This window comes from Lacerta agilis, chromosome 16, assembly GCF_009819535.1.
Source record: "Lacerta agilis isolate rLacAgi1 chromosome 16, rLacAgi1.pri, whole genome shotgun sequence".
Taxonomy (NCBI): Eukaryota; Metazoa; Chordata; class Lepidosauria; order Squamata; family Lacertidae; genus Lacerta; species Lacerta agilis.
The window spans coordinates 18,653,175-18,673,297 of NC_046327.1; the positions used below are offsets into that span (position 1 = coordinate 18,653,175).

Genomic DNA, 20,123 nt, shown 5'->3' on the forward strand with positions numbered 1-20,123 from the left:
AATTAAGAGCCAAATACCTGGGTGGACAGGAATGCTGTTGCTTGGTGCCTAAATCTGATAAAGCCATTTCCCATTCCTGGGGAGATGACGTAGCAGGCTAGGAGCAGGCCCTCTCCACATGCACGGGGCGGGATAGCCCCTGTGCCATTGGATGGTCCTCGGCCACATCATCCTTAGGCCATCCAATCCGAACAGTCCAAGGGCGTGGTGCGGGCTATTTAAATTGCCTGTGGCCGTGGACCTGCCCGTTTTTCTCCCTGCTCGGTAAGTTCTCCCTCCTTCCCTCCCTTAGGTGAGGCTCTTTATTTCTTGACCTTGCTATAAACCTCAGTTGGTCGCCTTGGTTGTCCAAGGGGCCTGGTAGGAATTTTTCCCCACTTGGCAAGTTCGCACCGGCCATTTGGTTTTTCGCCTGTCTCGCAGCAAATCATCACAACTTTGTAAGGTTTGGCGGTTAGGCATTGCAGTATTAGGTTGAAGGTGAGGGGAGGTAGTGGCCATCACCTACCCCTCCTGATTCAAGGGTATTCCGTTAAAGGAATCCAGGGGGCGTGGTCTCTGTCTGAAGCCCCAGACGTGGGGCTATGGCCATAGCATGACCCCTAGCGGTGACCATGGGGGAGTTCCTAGTTGATGTGCATCAGCAGGGCTCTCCCTACTGGTGGTGAATCCTTCCAAACTCCTGCAGATGGGCAGGAGTCAGATATAGTTGTGTGGTTTCCAATGCCTAAGCCAATACCACTCACATTCTGTAACCAATAAAGTTGTGGCCTTTTCCGCCCATCAACCTAAAATACTGTTTCATGTGTCTTTATTCCACTTCCCGGGTGGGTTTGGGACCTTGCCACGCAATGATGGCACCAGGCATATCTTTCTCCAAAAGGCCTCCCACAATCAGGAAGCCACCACTGAGAAGGCCTGTTCTTGTGTTACCACTCTCTGCACCTCCCTCAGAGGGAACATGGGTGATAAACATAGGGTCCAGTTACAAAGATTCATGGATATTCCTTCACACCTGGAATTCGTGAATGAATTTTGTAGGTGACAAAAAATTGGGTTTAGCTACCCAATTACAAAATGAATTGTTTGTGGGGCATATCTGACTCCAAGAGCACTTGTAGAAGTGCCTCCATACAGGCTGTATTAGAAGAAACATTATTCCTGCTCTTCCAGATTACGCTGCTCTCACAATCACTACAAATGAGAATGTGTAAGCAATGTAGCAATGCTTCATACCTTGGCATCTGGATTATCTTCAAACTGCTGTCTTATAAATGTATCAAAACCATCCCAACAGTTCTCTGTTAAATTTCCACCAACTGACCACAAATAACAGAAAACAAAAGTCTGGCATACAAGAGAATTTAACCTAGATTGTTCCTGTACAAAGAAGAAAGGGAAAATAAATACTTTTTTAAAAAAAACACATGCACTATTTCCCCCATACCAAATTAACATACAGAAAACTCCAGCGATCTGAATGAGGTAAATTTAAAATTCTCTTTCCTAAAAATATATATATGCTATTATACCTTAGCAGGTATAAGCAACAAATATGATGTTTTCTATTTAACTTGATTTTAGATACAGTGGTACCTCGCAAGACGAAATTAATTCGTTCCGCAAGTCGTTTCGTTTTGCGGAAATTTCGTCTTGCGAAGCACGGTTTCCCATAGGAATGCACTGAAATTTAATTAATGCGTTCCTATGGGCAAAAAAGTCGGGGCTTGTTGCCGGCAGCAGCAGCAGCTGGCGGAGGGAGGGAAGGGCAGCAGAGCTGTGCCTGAGGGGGAAGCAGACTCCCTCTGAATGCTGCGGCGCTTCAGGTTCCCGCCACCGCTGCGTTACGAAACCCAGCGCTGCAGGGGGCAAGTCAGGTGTGCTCCTGGGGCCGCAGCCAATGCTCTGGCCGTCCTGCCTTCTGCTCCCCACCGCTACTTGTGAAATCCACAAGCCCTAAAAGCCGTTTCTCCTCCCCGCTCCCCCACGAAGACTCCCCAATTTGAGCTGAGTCAACATTCCGCGTGTTCCCTTTCGGAGCTGCGGAGCACGCGGCGGGCAGTGGACGGATTAAGCGCGATGAAAGCCTCTCTCTTCGCCCCCACGGTGCTTTTAAAGCCTCCTTTTTTCCCCTTGTGGGGCGCATCACGACGGGAGCCTCCGGCGGCGCCTTCGTGGAATCTGCCAGGGGTGAAAACGTGGGGGGCTGCTGGTGGGCGGAAGGCAAGTGTCACCCATCAAGATGTTCTGACAGATGCTCAGTGCTATGCCCTCCGCGCGCTGGCTGGCTGGCTGGGGAGGGAAGGCAGGCAGGCAGGAAGGAGAAAGCTAAGGGCAGATTAGCGAATGAGTCACTCCTTCTCTCCCTCCCTCCTTGGGTGTGCACGGGCAGGCGCCGTTGGTAGAAGCCGTCCATCAGCAACCAGTCCAACCTGCCAGTGATAATGTGCAATCAACACCAAATCACCCCCACCAGGCACGATCCATCATCCCCTGCAATGTGAGGGGGGCTCGGAGCAGAGGCGTCTGCACAGATTGCGGGGAGGAGGTAAGGAAGGTGGAGCGGAAGGCTGCAGCAACAGCAGCAGCAACAACGAGCACCGGCAGGCTGGGAAGAAGCGGCTGGGAATCTCGGCTCCCCTGCTGTTGGTTCTCTCGCTTCGGCTCCCCTGCTGTTGGGGAGCAGCAGCCGGAAGGAGGGAAGGGTGGTGGAGCTGTGCCTGAGGGGGAAGCAGACTCCCTCCGAGAGCCGCGGCGAAGACGAGGAGGAGCTGCTCCGCTTCAGGTTCCCGCCGCCGCCGCTCTCCTCACAGCAGCAGGTTCCAGCTTCTTCTTACAGTGGTACCGCACAAGACGAATGCCTCGTTTTGCGAGTCACGGCCATAAAAAAATTCGTTTTGCGAGTCACCTAAAAAATCGCAAAACCCTTTCGTCTAGCGAGTTTTTCGTTGCGCGAGGCATTCGTCTTGCGAGGTACCACTGTATTTTCCTGTGTGAGGGTTTTTATGATGTGCTTATCATTTAATATGCTTTTGATTAAGAAACCTGAGCTGCAACAACTCTATTGAACTCCATTCAAAAGATGGAGTTTCAGATGCCTGGTCAAAACTGTTTTTTGTTTTTGCTTGTTTTTAGGAGGCCTTTGCACCCTGATCGTTTCTCAGATGATCTAAAAATATATTTTTTAACTGAGATTTTAATTTTTTGAGAAAAACTTGCATGCATGAATAACTTGCGTGGATGAGCAGCACCATGTTCACAATAAACTGCTAAGTGGAATCAACCATCCAACAATACACACACACACACACACACAGAGAGAGAGAGAGAGAGAGAGAGAGAGAGAGAGAGAGAGAGTTATTAAGTTATAAAAGGTATTATCTGGGAAGACCCACATAGAAATAGTTATTTAAAAGAATAACAGGATGTTGATACTGAGGTCTTTCCCCATAATCTACAGACACAAGAAGGTAAACAGTTATACCATTGACATATTGGGACCTCCCTTTCCAAGGAGCAGTGATTCCAGTAAACAGCAGAGAGCTGTAACTTTGCTGATGTCCACTTGAGATATAGCTTGCGTACACTTTTTGTGAACATATTTCAGGCCGCCTTCAACGTAATTGCAAAACAAGTCAAATAAGTATGTTCTTGTTTCCTCATTGAACTAAAAAACAGAATAAATATTTGTACACAGTTACTATCTTATCCCACTTTGAGAAGTCAGTACAGCTCCTGAGATGAAAGCATCTTTGACATAGTAATCCATATGTGAAACATACAATCCCGCTCACCCCCTCCCTTTGGTGGGCGGGGTTTGCGACACCGCACGGGCTCCTGGGACCGGGGAGCCACCCACCTTGTTACAGGGAGGCCGTCACCCCACCCCCATCTCGGCAGGCATATGGGCGGCCAGCTGGAGGTGGGACAAGGACCAGCAAAGGGCCGATCCTCTTCGGCCCAGGCTCACTTGTTTTTCTTTCCAGGTTCACCTGCCCAACCCTCCCTGCATATAACATGGTCTTCTTTTGCAGGTTAGCCTCTTGCTTTACAGGTCAGCGGGCGCTGCTATGGTTGTAAGATGGTTGCTGTATTCAGAACCGGGAAGGAATTTTCCTGCATTGGCAGGTTTCGCCTTCCCCGTAGCATCTCGTCGCAACTTGGGCAGTTTTAGGCGTTGGTTGGTATTCTATAGTCTATCTGTGAGTCAGGGGCAGCATATTGATGCACCCCCCTGCGGCGGCGTTTGCAGGGCCCGTTAAAAGGTTGATTGCGGGAGTCACTGGCCCTACACCAGCGGCATATAGGTCAAACTCCCGGCTAGGTGACGTGGGAGGGCATGCTGGGTAAGTTCACACTTTCCAGTCCCCTCCCACAACACCTGATTGCCCTGTGCATCCTCAGCCACTGTCGGGCATGAGAGGGATACTTTCCAAGGCCTAAGCCAAGGTTCCTACACCTGAAAATAAAGTAGTGGCCTAATTTAAACCCACACATTGTTGTCATGTCTCATCTCTTGGGGTTTTGCTGGGCTCCGGGAACAGGGTTTTAGTGTGTGGGCTCGCAAATCACTTTCTCCAGTAATGCAGTGCCCCACGCTGACCGAAGTGGAGCAAAAACAAAGCCACTGAGAAACTAGAGGGTGCGAGCATGTTTGAAAGCCTGCAGAAGTAATAAAAATATATATTTTAAAATACTGCTTCAAGAAGCAACCTTTGCCTCCTGCCCACAATGAGGTTTCAGCATGCTCAGCACCACAGAGTGTTGGGCGTCAGTTAAAAAGAACACTGAAAGTTTTCCCTTTTGGTTAAAAGCGCTTTTGCAAAACCTACTCTGTCTTCAAGGCCTGCCATCCACGTCTTCACATATGGGATCCACTTCAGTTCATCAGGATCAATGTAGACCATTCCACATCGGCTAACTGTGGCAGGTGAAGCAACCCTCAAGTCTTCCACCTGAAAGTCATGGATATTGCATGTTTCTGCTTCAGTATATAAATTTAAAAAGCCACAAGCAAAAGATGCAAATAAATAGCGTGATATCTTTGTTCCAGTTATGCACTGAATGAAGAATTAGGGGAAAAAACCAACACATTTGAACCAGAGAAAGAAAAGTACCTCAAACATCATGTGAATGTACAGTGTGAGTTTGATTCTTTCGCTGTTAGCCAGGCAAAGCATCTTGTTATCATCCAAAACGGTGTTTAGGTTTTCAATCCATAAGGCATCCACAGGTCCATCACTGACGATCCATTTATGATCTTCAGAGGTGTCAACCACAGCAGCTCGAACGCTAAGAGCCATCAGGCCATCTTTCCACTCCAAAGTTAAATTGTTAACCTCACCATATAGTTCACCCATTGTAATTGATTTAGGGTTCAGAACATATGTTTTAACAGGCTGGTAGAAAGGGTTTTCCTCACCCGCTGCATGCAAAGCTTCAAGGCTATCTGCCAGAACTTGGTAAACTGTAGTTTTCCCACCTCCGGTTGGTCCAACAAGCATGACACCATGCCTTACCAACATTGTTTCAAAAAGTTGTATGACTTTATGAACCATGGTATCTTCAGCCTGTAATCCTTTGGAAAGCATGACATCTATTATTGTTGACTGTAGAGTTCCATAGTCATGCTCTGGTATTATGACTCCAGGAAAGAGGTCAGATATAATCCCACTGAAAGAAATGATTTTGATTATTTAAAGTATTTCTATCCCATCTCTCCTACCCTCAAGACAATACAGTGGACACTCGGGTTGCGAATGCGATCCGTGCAGGAGGTGTGTTCGCAACCCGCAGCGTCTGTAACCCGCAGCATCGCGTCTGCGCATGCGCAGGTTGCGGTTTGCCGCTTCTGTGCATGCGTCGAAACCCAGAAGTAACCCGTTCCAGTACTTCTGGGTTTGGCGCGGTGCGCAACCCAAAAAAGCACAACCTGAAGCAGCTGTAACCCGAGGTATGACTGTACTTAAACAACAAAACAGAACAATAACCCACATTTTATGCAGCAAAGAAGACAGATTTGAGCTTACCTGTGAATCTCCATTCTGTCCAGTGTGGACTCTACAATATACCGGTATTCAGTTTCATCAACTGATTTCCCCTTTACTAGGAGGTAAGTAGACTGTTCCCACCCTGGAACCACAGGAAAGGGGGATTGCTAAGTAAACTCAAATTCCCCCTTTCTTCCATGGATCGAGGATGGGGAAATCTTGCAAGTAAATATACATAAAAGCAATGTACATCAACAGTTTGACTGACTTTGGGAGATGCTGCCTTTGGGCAAAGGTAGCATCTGTTGATGTGTACGGCAGGTGTAGGACTGACATCCCTCCAGTTTTCCATAGAGCAGAGTTGGTTGTACTCTAGGGAGTAAGCAATACTACTCTCAGAGGCTTCCACTCTTTGGGCGTAATATAGTATTTCAGCCACATGGAGATGGTTGAAGTGGGCTACTTTACTCCAAGGGAAGACTAGGGTTTACTGAAAGAAACAAATATGGCCTTGCTGGAGTCAATGGTTCTGGAAATATAAACATTAAGGGTCCTCTTCCTTTTGCTTGGATGGAATGGCCGAAGTCAGTAAGACGATTCACTCTGAACAGTGGAAACTGGAGCTGATCTCTGGAATAAAGGCAGAATCTGTCTTCGGTAGACTTAAATAATGAAAACAGCAGGATGGCAGAGTAACAGATCCTGCTAAATAGGAAGTCACGCTTATAACTGTGACAACAGCTCCATCTGGTACGCAAGCTGAGATCCTACTTGCTTATAGACTGCCTCGCCAGAGTGCTGCATGCTCTAGTTATCTCCTGCTTGAACTACTGCAATGCACTTTACATGGGGCTACCTTTGAAGGTGACCCAGAAACTACAATTAATCTAGGATGTGGCACCTAGACTGGTGACTGGGAGTGGCCGAGACCATACAACACCAGTCCTGAAGGACCTACATTGGCTCCTAGTACGTTTCCGAGCACAATTCAAAGTGTTGGTGCTGACCTTTAAAGCCCTAAACAGCTTCAGCCCAGTATACCTGAAGGAGCATCTCCACCCCCATCACTGAGGTCCAGCTCCGTGGGGCATTCTGGCGGTTCCCTCACTGCAAGAAATGAGGTTACAGGGAACATCCCCCCCCCCATCAGATGTCAAGGAAATAAAAAATATGTGACTTTTAAAAGACATCTGAAGGCAACCCTGTTTAGGGAAGTTTTAAATGTTTGATGCTTTATCTTTTTTAATATTCTGTTGGGAGCCACCCAGAGTTCTGGGGAAACCCAGCCAGATGGGTGGGGTATAAATAATGATTATACATACATACATACATACATACATACATACTATAACAGCTTGACTAAATTCCTGAGCCAGGGTTGCCTGGCCCAATGAGGGGTGATTAGGATGACTTCTCTATTTCTGCAAAGAGCCCTGAGAACCAGGTGTTTGGGAAGGTGTACAGTCGACTTTTTGGTTTATCCTAAACCAAGGTATCTGTACCACAGGTCAACATGATATGAAGAAACAAAGAATTAAAAACCCAGAAATTCCCTAAAGTCATGAATCTTTATTTAGCCAAACTGGTGGCAGACTGGTTTCAATTGTTACTCTGATTGGTCAAGTGATCTGCTGAGCCAGATCATCATTGTACTATATTATAACTGTAATATAATAACGTGAGGGACTGGCTGGATGATGGGGAATGGTGGGCAGGTCCAGCCGGAGAACCCCATAGGGGAGCCTCAGAAGAGAAAGACTCACGAGGGAGGGAAGCAGTGACACTGAAGACAGGTCAGAGAATGAAAGGGGGACAGATTGGTTGCTTGCTGAACAAGCAACAGGCTTGAGTGAGAGAGAGGAAGTGAGTGAGAAGAGGCAGAAAACACTGCAGACATAGGACAGGCAGCTGAGGAGGAGGTGGGGGCTGAGGCAGCAACAGATTGACAGGAGCTTGTCAGTCTTGCTGTATTCAGCTCTCCTACTTCCTTGTCTCCAAGGTCTCAGAGTGTTTTGCGTGTAGCAGAGCAAAGAAAGCAGAGGGGCCCCTTCCCAACAGAGTTTAAGACTGCAGGGGAAACAGCCAGATGGGAAGGAGACTTGGGGGGGGGGGATCCTGAGCTGGTGTCAGCGGGCAGCAGTGGGCTGAATGAGGGCTAATAAACTGAGTCTGAATCATAGCAAACATTTTTTATGTTATAAACAAGTTTAAGTATTCAAATTGTTGAAAATGGTTGTGTAGTTAATTTCTATTGTCACTTAATGATTATCTTATAGCATCCCTACTGGAAATAACGGAAGAGTCATATTCACTGATGGGAAAATAAAGATTCCGTGATTAATTAAAGAAAACGCTAATTTACTAAGAAATGTACCTGAACAAAACAGCATCATCTGTAAGAAATTTTGGAAGGTTGGAATCTCGTAATGCTCTTATTAATACAACATCCTCATTCAGATTTGGATTCTCTCTCTTTAGTGACCTACATTTATAGAAACATTTTTAGCATATATTAATAGCATTATTATTACCAATAAATTTTTTTTAAAAAAAATAGTATGCATATTTTGGTTGGAGAAGTGCATCATTAAATTTGCAGAAATGCAACTATGGAAGAATAGCTGCATTTTTAGAGCTTGTAGCATTAGAGCATTAAAACGTGAACATATTTCTCTCCCTGCCCCACCCCATCTCTAGCTCCACATAACCAGGAGCAGTCTCATTTCCTGCAGCATCAAGATATTTTCACATATACAGTCCACAGAGGTTTATATCAGTAACTAAGAGAAACAATCAGTGCTAGAGCTTTAATGCCACAAAGAACTTTAAATTTTTAACAGCCCTTATCTGCAAAAAAATATAAAATTTAGATACAATAGTAGTAGCATGGCAGTTATTCATTTAAAACAAATGGGTCCAGTAAATAAGATGTGTATATTTCTAAGTTGGGTAAGTAAATAAAATGTTTATATGTTGGGCACGTTGATAAGTGAATATCCAAATTAAAATTATATCATGCAGTATGCAGATTCTTACCCAGCCATGACCAAAACAGATTTGACAGCTCTCATCCCAAAATCATAGTGGTCCTGTTGAGAAAGCTGCTCACTACACAGTTTGTACATCTGAGTCATCTTTCTTGCAAGTGTTTTACTTGATTCAAATCCTTCTGAATACAAAATAACCTAAAGTACGAAAAAGGTATGTTGTGTGTTCTTACAAAAGAAAACAAAGTGTAACTATCAGTAGAGCATCAACAAGTGTATGGTGTGACTCCAAGAGAGGGCTCAACAATATGCAGCTGAGATGGAACCATTGGTCTTATCTGAAAAGTATTTCTAACTGAGTGTAAAGATGTGCTAAAGTGGGTTAGTGCTCCCTCTAGTGCAGGGGTCAGCAAACTTTTTCAGCAGGGGGCCGGTCCACTGTCCCTCGGACCTTGTGGGGGAGCCAGATTATATGTTGAAAGAAAAAAAATGAACGAATTCCTATGCCCCACAAATAACCCAGAGATGCATTTTATATAAAAGCACACATTCTACTCATGTAAAAACACCAGGCAGCCCCCCAAAATAACTCAGAGATGCATTTTAAATAAAAGGACACATTCTACTCATGTAAAAACATGCTGATTCCCAGACCGTCCACGGGCTGGAATTAGAAGGTCATTGGGCCGGATCCGGCCCACAGGCTTTAGTTTGCCTACCCATGCCCTAGTGCGTAAACTAACTGTTGCAAAGAAGACATAATAATACAAGTATGAAAAAGAGATCCTGGGGTGGTTTTCCCCCCAGTGTTCAGCTATTGGCCTCCTTAAAGACAACTGTTCCAGTACGTTATTCCCACGTTGTAATTTTCTGCTCTCAAACACTTTCTGCATAATCATATATATTAAAAGGTACCTCAGCAATCAAAGCATAGTTAGGAACCATCATTGAAAATGGCCTGAAAAGTGCTTTCAGATTGTCAGGTAATTCTGTCCGTCCAGCATAGCCAGGATTCATTGTAATGAAGGCCGCACAAGTCATCACCAATTTTATTTCACGTCCCTCAAACATAAACCGAGAGAGCTGTTTGAAAGAACAATTTAAGAACAGTATTATATTGTGAAAATTATTAAGACTGTGAAACAGAGCTTCTGTTATCCAGAAAACACAGAAATTACCTTAGCAGCTTTAGCGTTCCTAATGGTTATCAACTGTTGAGCAATAACAGACAGAACTTCAATATCAATTCGGTTGAATTCGTCAAAGCAGCACCATGCTCCAGATTGTGCCAAGCCGCTGAAGAAACGTCCCATCATCTGAAACAATAGTTCATCTTAGTTAACATGTCTCAGTTATCTCTCTCCAAAAGCTGTAATTTCAGGCAATAAACTCTTAAGGCATAGTGTAAAAGAGTGTATCTCTGTTGCTCACATGAGCACTGGGTTATATGTCCTCAGTTATATGTCCTTCTGGTAATGCGAGGCCTGAACCAAATACTATATAATTCTGCTCTAAAACTGATATATTTATACTATTTACTACAATGGTATGCTGGGGTCCGTAAATCATTAAACATAAAAATAACCATAATGACTTAGACAAAATATCACTGTTGTGGTTTGTGTAGCTTAAATATGGCTTAACTGCACACCTGAAGGTGACCAAGCTCACAAATCATAGTTGTGGTCAACAAGCCAGGAATTGAAGTTAGCTTGGCTAATCTCTGCTTCAGTTAATTGTGTCTTATTGCTACATCTGAATGCTGTATCCTGCTTTAATGCTAGTTTGTTGTGTCTCTATACACCTGCTGCTTGCCTGGTTACGAAGAAGCAAAGGAAGAAAGGACCATGAGCCAATTGAAATAGGTATCCTAAGTCCAGTGCCATGTGCAACATGGCTGGGTGCCAAGGGAATTTCCTCTGGGATATATCATCAAAAGATGCAACAATTGCTAGTTAGTTTATCAGTAAGGGCAGTGTTGGTTGTGAAGACACTCTTCCATTACAGTCATCTTGCCAACAGTCATTGATGGTACAGTCCACTGGGGTTTTTAAAGCACAGGTTATATTTCCCATACACTAACCATGAGCTCAGCATCCAATGGTTATTGCAGTGTGTGAAAATAATATTTGTTAATGGAAATTACAAATTGCAGGAACTTCATCAGCTCCATTAACATGAAATGCTACAGAACAATAAAGGTGTTCACATATCGTGCTACGTACCTTGTAATCCAAGCCATCTGAACAGTTAAACACAACACACTGGATGGCAAGTGCTTTTGCAAGGTCTTTGGTAGTTTCTGTTTTGCCAGTGCCAGCAGGTCCAGCTGGGGCTCCACCGAGGTCAAGCTGCAATGCTCCCATAAGGCAGAGGTAGCAACGATCCTGATAAAAGTCAAAATGTAGAAAGTTACATATGCATAGATACTGAACAGCACTATGAAATTATGTCCTAATTAAAATAACACAATTGTACTGCAGTATAATCTTCAACAGTTTGCACATTCCGCTCCTAAAAGCTGGAAGACAGGATGTTTGTCTTACTGTGTTCCCTAAAGTGGGACTGTTGTCCATTGTTCTTCCTCTTTGCTGCCTGATGCTAGAGAGAGAGGGAGCCATGATGGAGTGCTCTGTGTGTATTATATATAATAAAGTAGATTAGCCTACATGCTAATTTGCTGAAGACATCTGACATATGGCGCAACACCAGTAGAAACTATCCCCACAAACTCTCTATCAATAATGTACAATCCTAAGTCACTATAGACCACGGTGTGCCAAATGACTTCTGGACCACCACAAAACCTTATGACTTTTGCCTCTACATTGCAACATCATGTAAATTAGAAGGAACATCTGAGGATGTGAACCAAACATCCAAGAGATAATCCTAGTCCAGCCCATTCAGAGTTGTTTGTTTTTGCCAAACCCAATACCTTGAATTGGGCATGACATTAATCTGGTAACCAGTGCTGGTCTTTAAAAAAGCTGGAATGTGAAGACTAAACACCTCAGCAATCAGGGAGTGGCATTGTGAACCAGCTGAAATTTCTGAAGTTACAGTTGAACAGTGCTGAAACTGCTCAGGGTTCATACACTAAGCAAGAGGGAAATCATAGGAGCAAGTGAAATCTCTCTGGCACCTTCAGTGACAGGCTTTCAGGACCAGGTAAAAATGTACCTTTTACCCACACTTTAGATAGACTTTTGATAGATTGTGTTGTTTGCCGTTAGTGTGGTGCTGCAGCTTTCTACTGCTGTTATGAGGGGGTTTCTCTGTGTGTTTTTATGAACTGCATGTGTTTTTGTGTAAATGTGCTTATATTATAATGTATTTTTGTTACACTTAGGTTTTTGAATAAGTTATAAGTCACATGCAGACCTTTTTGTATAAAAAGCAACCAACAAGCTTAAATAATAACAATAGCCAAAAAAGAGTTAATTCAAATAAATAATAATATTTAGAGCTTGTTCAAATCATAATTTGATACGAGATGGTTAACTTTGTTCAAAATTGTGTGCATTGTTCAGCTATAGGTGGGGGCTGCTTTTGTGGAGAATTGAAGGAGACATGAAGAAGGCTTCTAAGCTATTGGCTGCGCTTCACAAACCTGCAAGAGCAGGCTGAACAGACATACTTGTGAAGCAACAGAAATTAGTGCCATGGACAATGATGTCTCTTCTGAGTCACCTTCAAATCTCTTAAAAACTATTATTAGTCTCTAGCCCCAGAGAAAGGTTATCCTGAGTTGACAACTTATCCCTGCAGTACCCTTCCCCCCCCATAAGTGTACATGATGCTGTAACACATGTTTATATGTCTATACAGAACAGTTTTTAAGAGCAACGTTATGTAAAGGTGAACTCTTATTTATTAGCAATATCGAACAGAAAGTTCCAGTTTTCTCTTACATTTTATACTACATGCATGAGGTTGAGGGCTAGGTCTTACCGTGAGTGGGGTTATCACTAATCTTGGACATGCACCCAAGTATTCGTAGGCATAAGTGTACTGGGATAAAGCCATTCTAGCTACACAGTTATCCAGATCCAGGTCCCAATAGTAACGCAGTTGCCTTTGCCAATCAAAGTTGTCAACAGAATCTACCTTTACAGAGAATACACAACGTTTGTTAGATGTTGATTTTAAAATTGTAACTGCACAAATATCATTTAAAAATTGTAATGTACCTTCTGCTTTACAAGTTCGGTAACAATGTCTCTTGCATGCACATCAATAGTTATGAGTGCTGTTATGATGTTTCTGTGGAGCTTGGGAAGGATGCCACGAACTAGTGAAGCCAATGCATTTAATCTCTATGAAAGGAGAAGAAATCACAATGTTAGGAAATGTTTTGCTTTTTTTACTCAAGAAAGTAACGTTTCAAAATAAAAGTGCTGTATCTACTGCTAATGTAAGTAGATTTGTTCCAAAACGGGGAGAAGGTGGTTATGAATATTTTTGTCAGCAATGGCAAGTGCATCCAGGCTCAGGTAAAAGCATTTTGCTGCTCAAGGCAAAGGACAAGATGCTGCCCCCATTTCAGAAATAGAAGATGACTGGATTAGCAGCTGAATGATAAGACAGCATCCTCCTGAGATCAGCAGACCATCTTAGGAGGTACAGGTAAGCTGTCTTCCAACATCTTGCCACCACTCTGTGTCCAACTTCTACCACAAGGGGTGGCCAAGCTCACTCTGCCTAATGGAAAAGCCAGCCCTGTGTAAATCCTGTTTCGACCATTTTTTAAAGGTCATTGCAACGCCTATTAAGGAAGCACTGCTGTGACTCTGAACAGGCGTTGTTAGCTACAGTAGCTGTGATGTCAGGACGTAGCCAACTCAGATTGACTGGCATAGTGCTATGATATCACATTCACGACATGACCCCTTACTGTCTGGGAAGTAGAAAGAAGCCCTAATCAGAGAAAAACAGACAACAGCAACAGAACAATTTCAAAGAAAAGTGAGCACTTACATATTTAAGGATGGGAGGGACAGAATATTGAAAGAGATTAGATGTTATGGAGAGATAAAGTGTTGTTATTCTGAAGAGGTCAATGGCTCTTTGAGCCAAGAGCTGCATTCCAATTTGGAAGAATAGTTTGGGAATGAAAAATATGTATTTTTTGAAATATTGCACAACATCACTATACTTTGCATTAAAAACATCCCATTTGGGTGCAAAACCAATAAAAGGTGTCTTGTGGTAAAAAGGAATTATCCAGGAGAACTGAGTTTAATCATACTATGTGTGTTAACTGGCTAACCAATTACAAGATGTGTGTGTGTGTGTGTGTGTGTGTGTACACAAGCACACACATACCAGAAACTCAGGATACCACTGGATTAATCTGTTGGCACAAAAACTTATGTTCATCTTTAAGGTGCCACAAGACACTGCTGGTTTTGCTACAATAGACAGAAAAAGCCTAACCACAGCCAGGGAGCAGCAGGAAACAGAAGAGTACCAGACTGACCAGGGCAGAAAGGAGGTGGGGGCAGGGGTGTAGGAAGGGGGGAGGTGGGGGCGGCCCGTGTGCCCTCAATGAGGGGGGTGACATTCGGCGTCCCACTCGAAACTCCCAAGCCTACCACGAGCTGTCGGGGTAAAGGGAGGAGCTGCACCGCTTTGCCAGAGGCATTCCCTCCTTCCCCCTTTGTTTTGACAGCTTGGGAGTCGTGGGCAGGCGGCGCGCTGAATGTCCGCCTTGGGCAGCTGGCTCCGCCCCCGTGAGTGGCTGGTTCCGCCACCGGCTGCAGGATGCAGACACCGCTCCAGGCGCCCAAGTGGCTATCCCGCACCTGAGAGGGCATCCTCCATGCCATGCCCCCCTCGGGAGTGTGTCACGCCCCCCTCAGGAGCGTGCCTGCCCTGGGCAGCGGGGGCATATGCTCCGCCGCTGGGTGGGGGCATGTTTTTCTTGTGCTGCAATGCCAGCTCCAGGTTACTATGGACAGTAGTTTCCCTTCTGACAGGGCAATCTTAGGGCTCCCACCACATCAGAGCCCCCATCCCCACCGGTGGCAATTCTTTCCACCAGCAGAGGCCAGCAGGTGGAAACCAATGTAGCATCTGACTGAGCAGCATCATGGCCAGCTCCCAATGTCCCCTCCTCATTCCTCCATTACCCCTACCCTACCCTTCCTAACCATGTATTCCACCTGTATCACCGCACGCTCCAACCCCCTCTCATTTGTTGCCCCTATCTCCCCACGCCCAGAGCATATCCCTATGGGAAGGGGAAGGTCAAGCCATTGCCTCTCAAGGGCCCTCTAATCCAAAAACCCCTCCACACCTCAACATGAGAGGGCAGTTATGGTTGCGCTCTCACGTGGCCATCACCTGGAAACTGCTACCCGGGACAGTTAATTTGCCTTTTAAAATTATGTCAAACAGCTCCATATGATCGGTTTCAAACCCCCCCCCCCCCCCCCGCACAGGTATGAACACTAACTTCAAAGTTTTCAATTTCAAATTCTTCCAAAGCTTCTAAATGATCGTATTCCTCTCCTTCTAAACACTGAGTCAGATCACGGCACCACATGAGCTGAGAAATGGTCAGCACAACCTACGTAAAAACAAAGCAAAAACAAGGCAGAATAATGGTAGAGTCATCCACAGGCGAGAACTGCTTTCATTAACACTGTGCTGCTCCTTTTATTACATAAATCCACTTCAAATTTCTGTTCCACAAGCATCTTGCTGCTTAGTGCTCTTGTAGAACAACTATTTTCCATGGCTCCCATTGATTTCAAGAGGGCTCACGCAGGAAGGTGATAGTCTTTGTCTGTGTCAAATGGTTCCCAGCTCTGGTTCAGTATAAAAGCAGCAGCTTAAAGTAACCAGGTAAGCTCCAAGTACATGATACTTTGGGGATATATTGAACTTTAAGCCCATAACCAGCTCAAAGAATCATTATGTCCTCAAGACAAAGAAACAAAGCTCCCCCCCCCAATAAAAGAGTATCTGAGCATGGTTACCTGGGAAGGATGTCCAGCGACAACCCATTGTACTCTCTCCCTCGTCTGATAATCAGCAATGGCAGCTTTGCTCAGGCGTCGAAGGGAAGCGAACATTGCTTCTTCAACTTTACCAAGCCAGTCTTCAACATTTCCTCTGGCTTTAAGTCCTTTCCCTAAGCCAACCTAGAAAGGCAAGTCTTGCTATGAGGGTAATGTAACTTAAGTGATTTCTCCTGAACTGATTAAAGACACAATGAACAGTCATTACAAAAACCTTTACACAATGTATTTTTATTATTTCAAATATATATAAAATACAGAATAAATCTAGGTAAAACTAATAATCCTATACCGTGAATTATAAACATTGAAAATTACTTTAAATAGTTACAACTTCTTAGGTACCAAGAAATCATTACTACACCATTCTATTAAATTCATTAAATTGTGTACTTCATAATACTTTCAGACTAGATTTTAAAAAAATTAAATAGCATGGATAGGCAACACAGATATTCTACCATTGGTCTCCAGACTTCACAATAATAATAAAAATAAAAATGCTGTCTGCTCTTCAATATGTGCTTAGACTCCAACTCTCTTTTAACCATTCTGGATTTTTCAGGTCTGCATCAAGTTTCTTCCTTTTAAAGAGCCCTCAGAACTGCAAAGCATTTCCTTTTAATCAGCATCTGCCTCATCAGTTTCTCAGGTTATTCACAATTTTATCACCACCACCATCACCACCACCCCATTCTCCATTTCATGGCTCACTACTGGGGCTTTCTTTCCCAGAAATCCATCAACCTTTTCCTGTTGTTCTGTCTCTCCTAGGTCCTCTTTGCCTCAAAGAATGTTATGGCCCATTTTGCCCATTCTGCTCCCTTCCACCCTCCTCTATCACTTTCCGTGGCACTTTGAACAGGGGTGGATTTAAGGCAGCGCAACTGGTTACACCACACTGGGCACTGAGCCTAAGGAATGCCGCAGGACATCGCAACTATCAGGTAGTGAACTGAGCAGAACGGAAAGCAAGAAGCAACTCTCCCACATTTCACAGCATTCTGGTGCAACCAATAAATTGAATCCAAGATGGGACTATGCAGACAAAGAGGAGGAGCTATGAAGAGAGGATGTCCAAAGCAGGGGTTGCTAAGGACAGGGTGTAGGTTTACTTACTTTATCCAGCACAAGTGAACTTTTGCCATTCTCTCCTATGGGAAAAACTAAAATGTTGGACATGGAGATGGCACTACAATGACCTTCCCCTACACTTGACCCTAGGCTGCCTGGGTCACTGACACAGATTCTACAGGAGTGTCTTCTTATTATTATTATTCGGCGATCACTCATAGCTGAGAAAGATTGTCTTCCATGAACACGCTCTCTCTCTCTCTCTCACACACACACACACACACAGGCATTTTGCTTGAATTAAATAATTGCTTACCCTCTCACCTTCAGGTGACAGCATTGCTAAAATATCATTGGTAAGAACCTTTTCTTCTCCTTCGGCTGGAGCCATATAGGCAAATTCTAGTTTAGAGATTGAATCAAAGCACTTCCTTAAATGAGGCTGAACAGCTTGAGGATTGCGAGTCTGAGCCAAAATCTCCAAGAGTTCATCATTGGATAAAAAGTAAAATCTGTTCGTAGATAATTTTGAAAGTATTAAAAATGCAACTACTTTTTCAAAAGTATTTTCATCTGCTAAATTTCAAAATATATTCTACACTGAAGTTGTGAGGATAATTTGAGGCAGCAGTCTTAATTTGTCTTAAAGCAATTTCATTCATTTCTGTAAAACATGCTTTTCTATAAATGTATTTTAAAAAGCCTGTGGATTAAGCAATTAAGTTGTGCACTATTTTAACAAGCACAGTAACAAAACAGTCATGGGCAGGGAATAATTTGGACTAAAACCAAGAGTAGCATGATGAGGAAGTAGAAGACTTGAAACAGTCGTACCTTGTGTTGCATTCACTGCGGGTTGCGAACGGCATGCGTTATGAACGTGCCGAACCCGGAAGTAACGGATCAGATTACTTCCAGGTTCGGCGGGTCGCACATGTGCAGACACGCAGTGACGTCATGCGCATGCGCAGACGCGCTGAGTCACAACCCGCGCATGCGCAGAAGCGGCACTGCAGGTTGCGGACTGCTCAGGATGCGAATGGGGCTCCAGAACGGATCCCATTCGCATCTAGAGGTACCACTGTATAAAACAGACAGATAATCAACAGAAAAATAAAGGAAGTTTCAAGAAATAAATATAGGAACTCAAGAAAAGCTTGAGAGGAAAAGAATCACAAAGGACCTTCCTTGCCCACTACAGACATGAACAGTGAAATATCACAAACCCAAACCTGAGTAGGAGGAGACAGGAGATAAGAAATGCATTCTGGTGATCTGCTCTAGGTGAAGACAGGAAGTGCTTCAAGGGAAGTGAAAGCCAACCACTTCCTTTGAAGCTACAAAGTTCCTGCCTTCATGAGGCGCCAAACCCACCTGGACACACACAACTTCCAAGAGAGAACTTGCATTATTCCCTGGTTTAAATCAAGGATGAGGAAAATGTGGCCCTTTAGATGTTGCTGGACTTCAACTCCCATCAGCCCTAGCCAGGATGGCCTATGATGGGAACTGGAGTTCAAAAACATCTGGAGAGCCACAGGTTCACCACCCGTGGTTTAAATCAAAAAGCTACAAATAAGATCCATCCAAAGTTAAGACTTAATACTTCCATATAAATCTATGGGATTCAAATGTGCTTAATTCTGATGGAATTGCACCTCTAAGATTATACTGAATAAAGATTTATGCAACATCCAACATTCCCTTTTCTCTCTTTCTCCCTGTAGCAGCCTCCCCCACCCCATAAAAATCTGCTCCAGGGAGTCCACTAGCCCTGAGTGTGGCTTCATGGGTAGGAGAGGAAGGGAAGGTCTTATTGTGGTAGCAGAAGTCCATTGGACATTCCAATTGGATATCACCCAGAGTGTAGATGGTTTAATTATATTCTTATTGATTCTTAACTAACCTGGGGAAGATTACTCTCTTAGATTCCAAATAGGCTTCCAGGCACTTCTGAATTTGATCAAGAAGTGCATTGTTATTCTGGAAGGATTCTAAAAGGCCTGTATCAAAGAAACAATAATTAATAAACTTTCACAGTGAAAATGGAATGTATAACAAACCTAACAAGGAGTAGACAGTAGTAGGAAGGAATAAAAAACAACTGCTCCAGGCCAAGCAGGAAACAGATGGGGGGAGGTGTCCTAATGGACAAAGAACTGTGTTTTCTGTCTTTAGGTACAAGAGAAAGGTTTGCCATACGTTCACCACCTCTGCAGAAACAATAATTTAATAAGCTTGCACAGTGAAAATAGAGTGTGTGTTTATTGGGATGAAAAAGGAAAAGAAGATGGTTTGTAATATATAGAACTTTATATACTTTATATATAAAGTTCCAACTTTATATACTATCTTTGTAATCCAGTTGTTTAAGCTACAAAGGCACAAGTGTCAGAACAGCTGGAAAACAAGCCAAACCTTGGAGAAACAAGCCATGGTTTGTTGGACAGTCTGTGGGACAACTTGTGGTTAACTCATGGTTTGTTAAACAAACCATGGCTTAGTGTGATGTGTGAACCGGGCCAAAAAGTCAGAAGAAAGTTGCATATAAGCGAAGAAGGCAAAATGGCAGGAATAAAATAAACCCTGGAAATAGACCCTACATTAAGCAATACATAACCATCAATCAAATGAAATACAAATACAGAGGGACAACCTAAGAAGTGTGTGTGTGTGTGTGTGTGTTTGTATGGGCCTCAGGCATTGCAGCACATGGCTTTTAAAATCATACTACAAGCTTAAGATACAGTAGGTGTGATTTGCATTTTCCAGCTATACACAACATTGTTTTGTTGTGATCAAGCATAATACAAATTTTAGATCTATTAATACCTGGCTGAGTAGCTGCTCGGAGGGCATTAGGCAGACGATTAACTTTTCTCATAATTTCTTTCCAGGATTTGTCCACCTGCAAGAACATCTTTGCTTCTGCAGGCAGCTGTCTTTGAATATCAGGAGCACTGAAAATGCTTTCCAGATAGAGCCAGTTTCTCTGGCATGTCAGCCATTCTTCCTACATCACACAGGGGGTAGTGGATAAGGGC

General features: G+C 43.8%; 1 protein-coding gene across 1 annotated transcript in view; it reads right to left on the bottom strand.

Annotated features, from left to right (window-relative positions):
* The window catches only part of DNAH6 (dynein axonemal heavy chain 6), a 118,172-nt gene that overhangs the window by 75,059 nt on the left and 22,990 nt on the right, over positions 1-20,123 (bottom strand). The window contains exons 20-35 of the mRNA XM_033172943.1: positions 19,912-20,092; positions 18,986-19,082; positions 17,396-17,591; positions 15,964-16,128; positions 15,438-15,551; positions 13,171-13,296; positions 12,932-13,087; positions 11,203-11,364; positions 10,156-10,293; positions 9,893-10,060; positions 9,027-9,175; positions 8,365-8,472; positions 5,118-5,673; positions 4,833-4,955; positions 3,485-3,667; positions 1,237-1,380 (exon numbers count right to left, since the gene is read on the bottom strand). Coding sequence (XP_033028834.1) covers positions 1,237-1,380; positions 3,485-3,667; positions 4,833-4,955; positions 5,118-5,673; positions 8,365-8,472; positions 9,027-9,175; positions 9,893-10,060; positions 10,156-10,293; positions 11,203-11,364; positions 12,932-13,087; positions 13,171-13,296; positions 15,438-15,551; positions 15,964-16,128; positions 17,396-17,591; positions 18,986-19,082; positions 19,912-20,092 — 2,766 coding nt within the window. The remainder of the gene's footprint in view (positions 1-1,236; positions 1,381-3,484; positions 3,668-4,832; positions 4,956-5,117; positions 5,674-8,364; positions 8,473-9,026; positions 9,176-9,892; positions 10,061-10,155; positions 10,294-11,202; positions 11,365-12,931; positions 13,088-13,170; positions 13,297-15,437; positions 15,552-15,963; positions 16,129-17,395; positions 17,592-18,985; positions 19,083-19,911; positions 20,093-20,123) is intronic.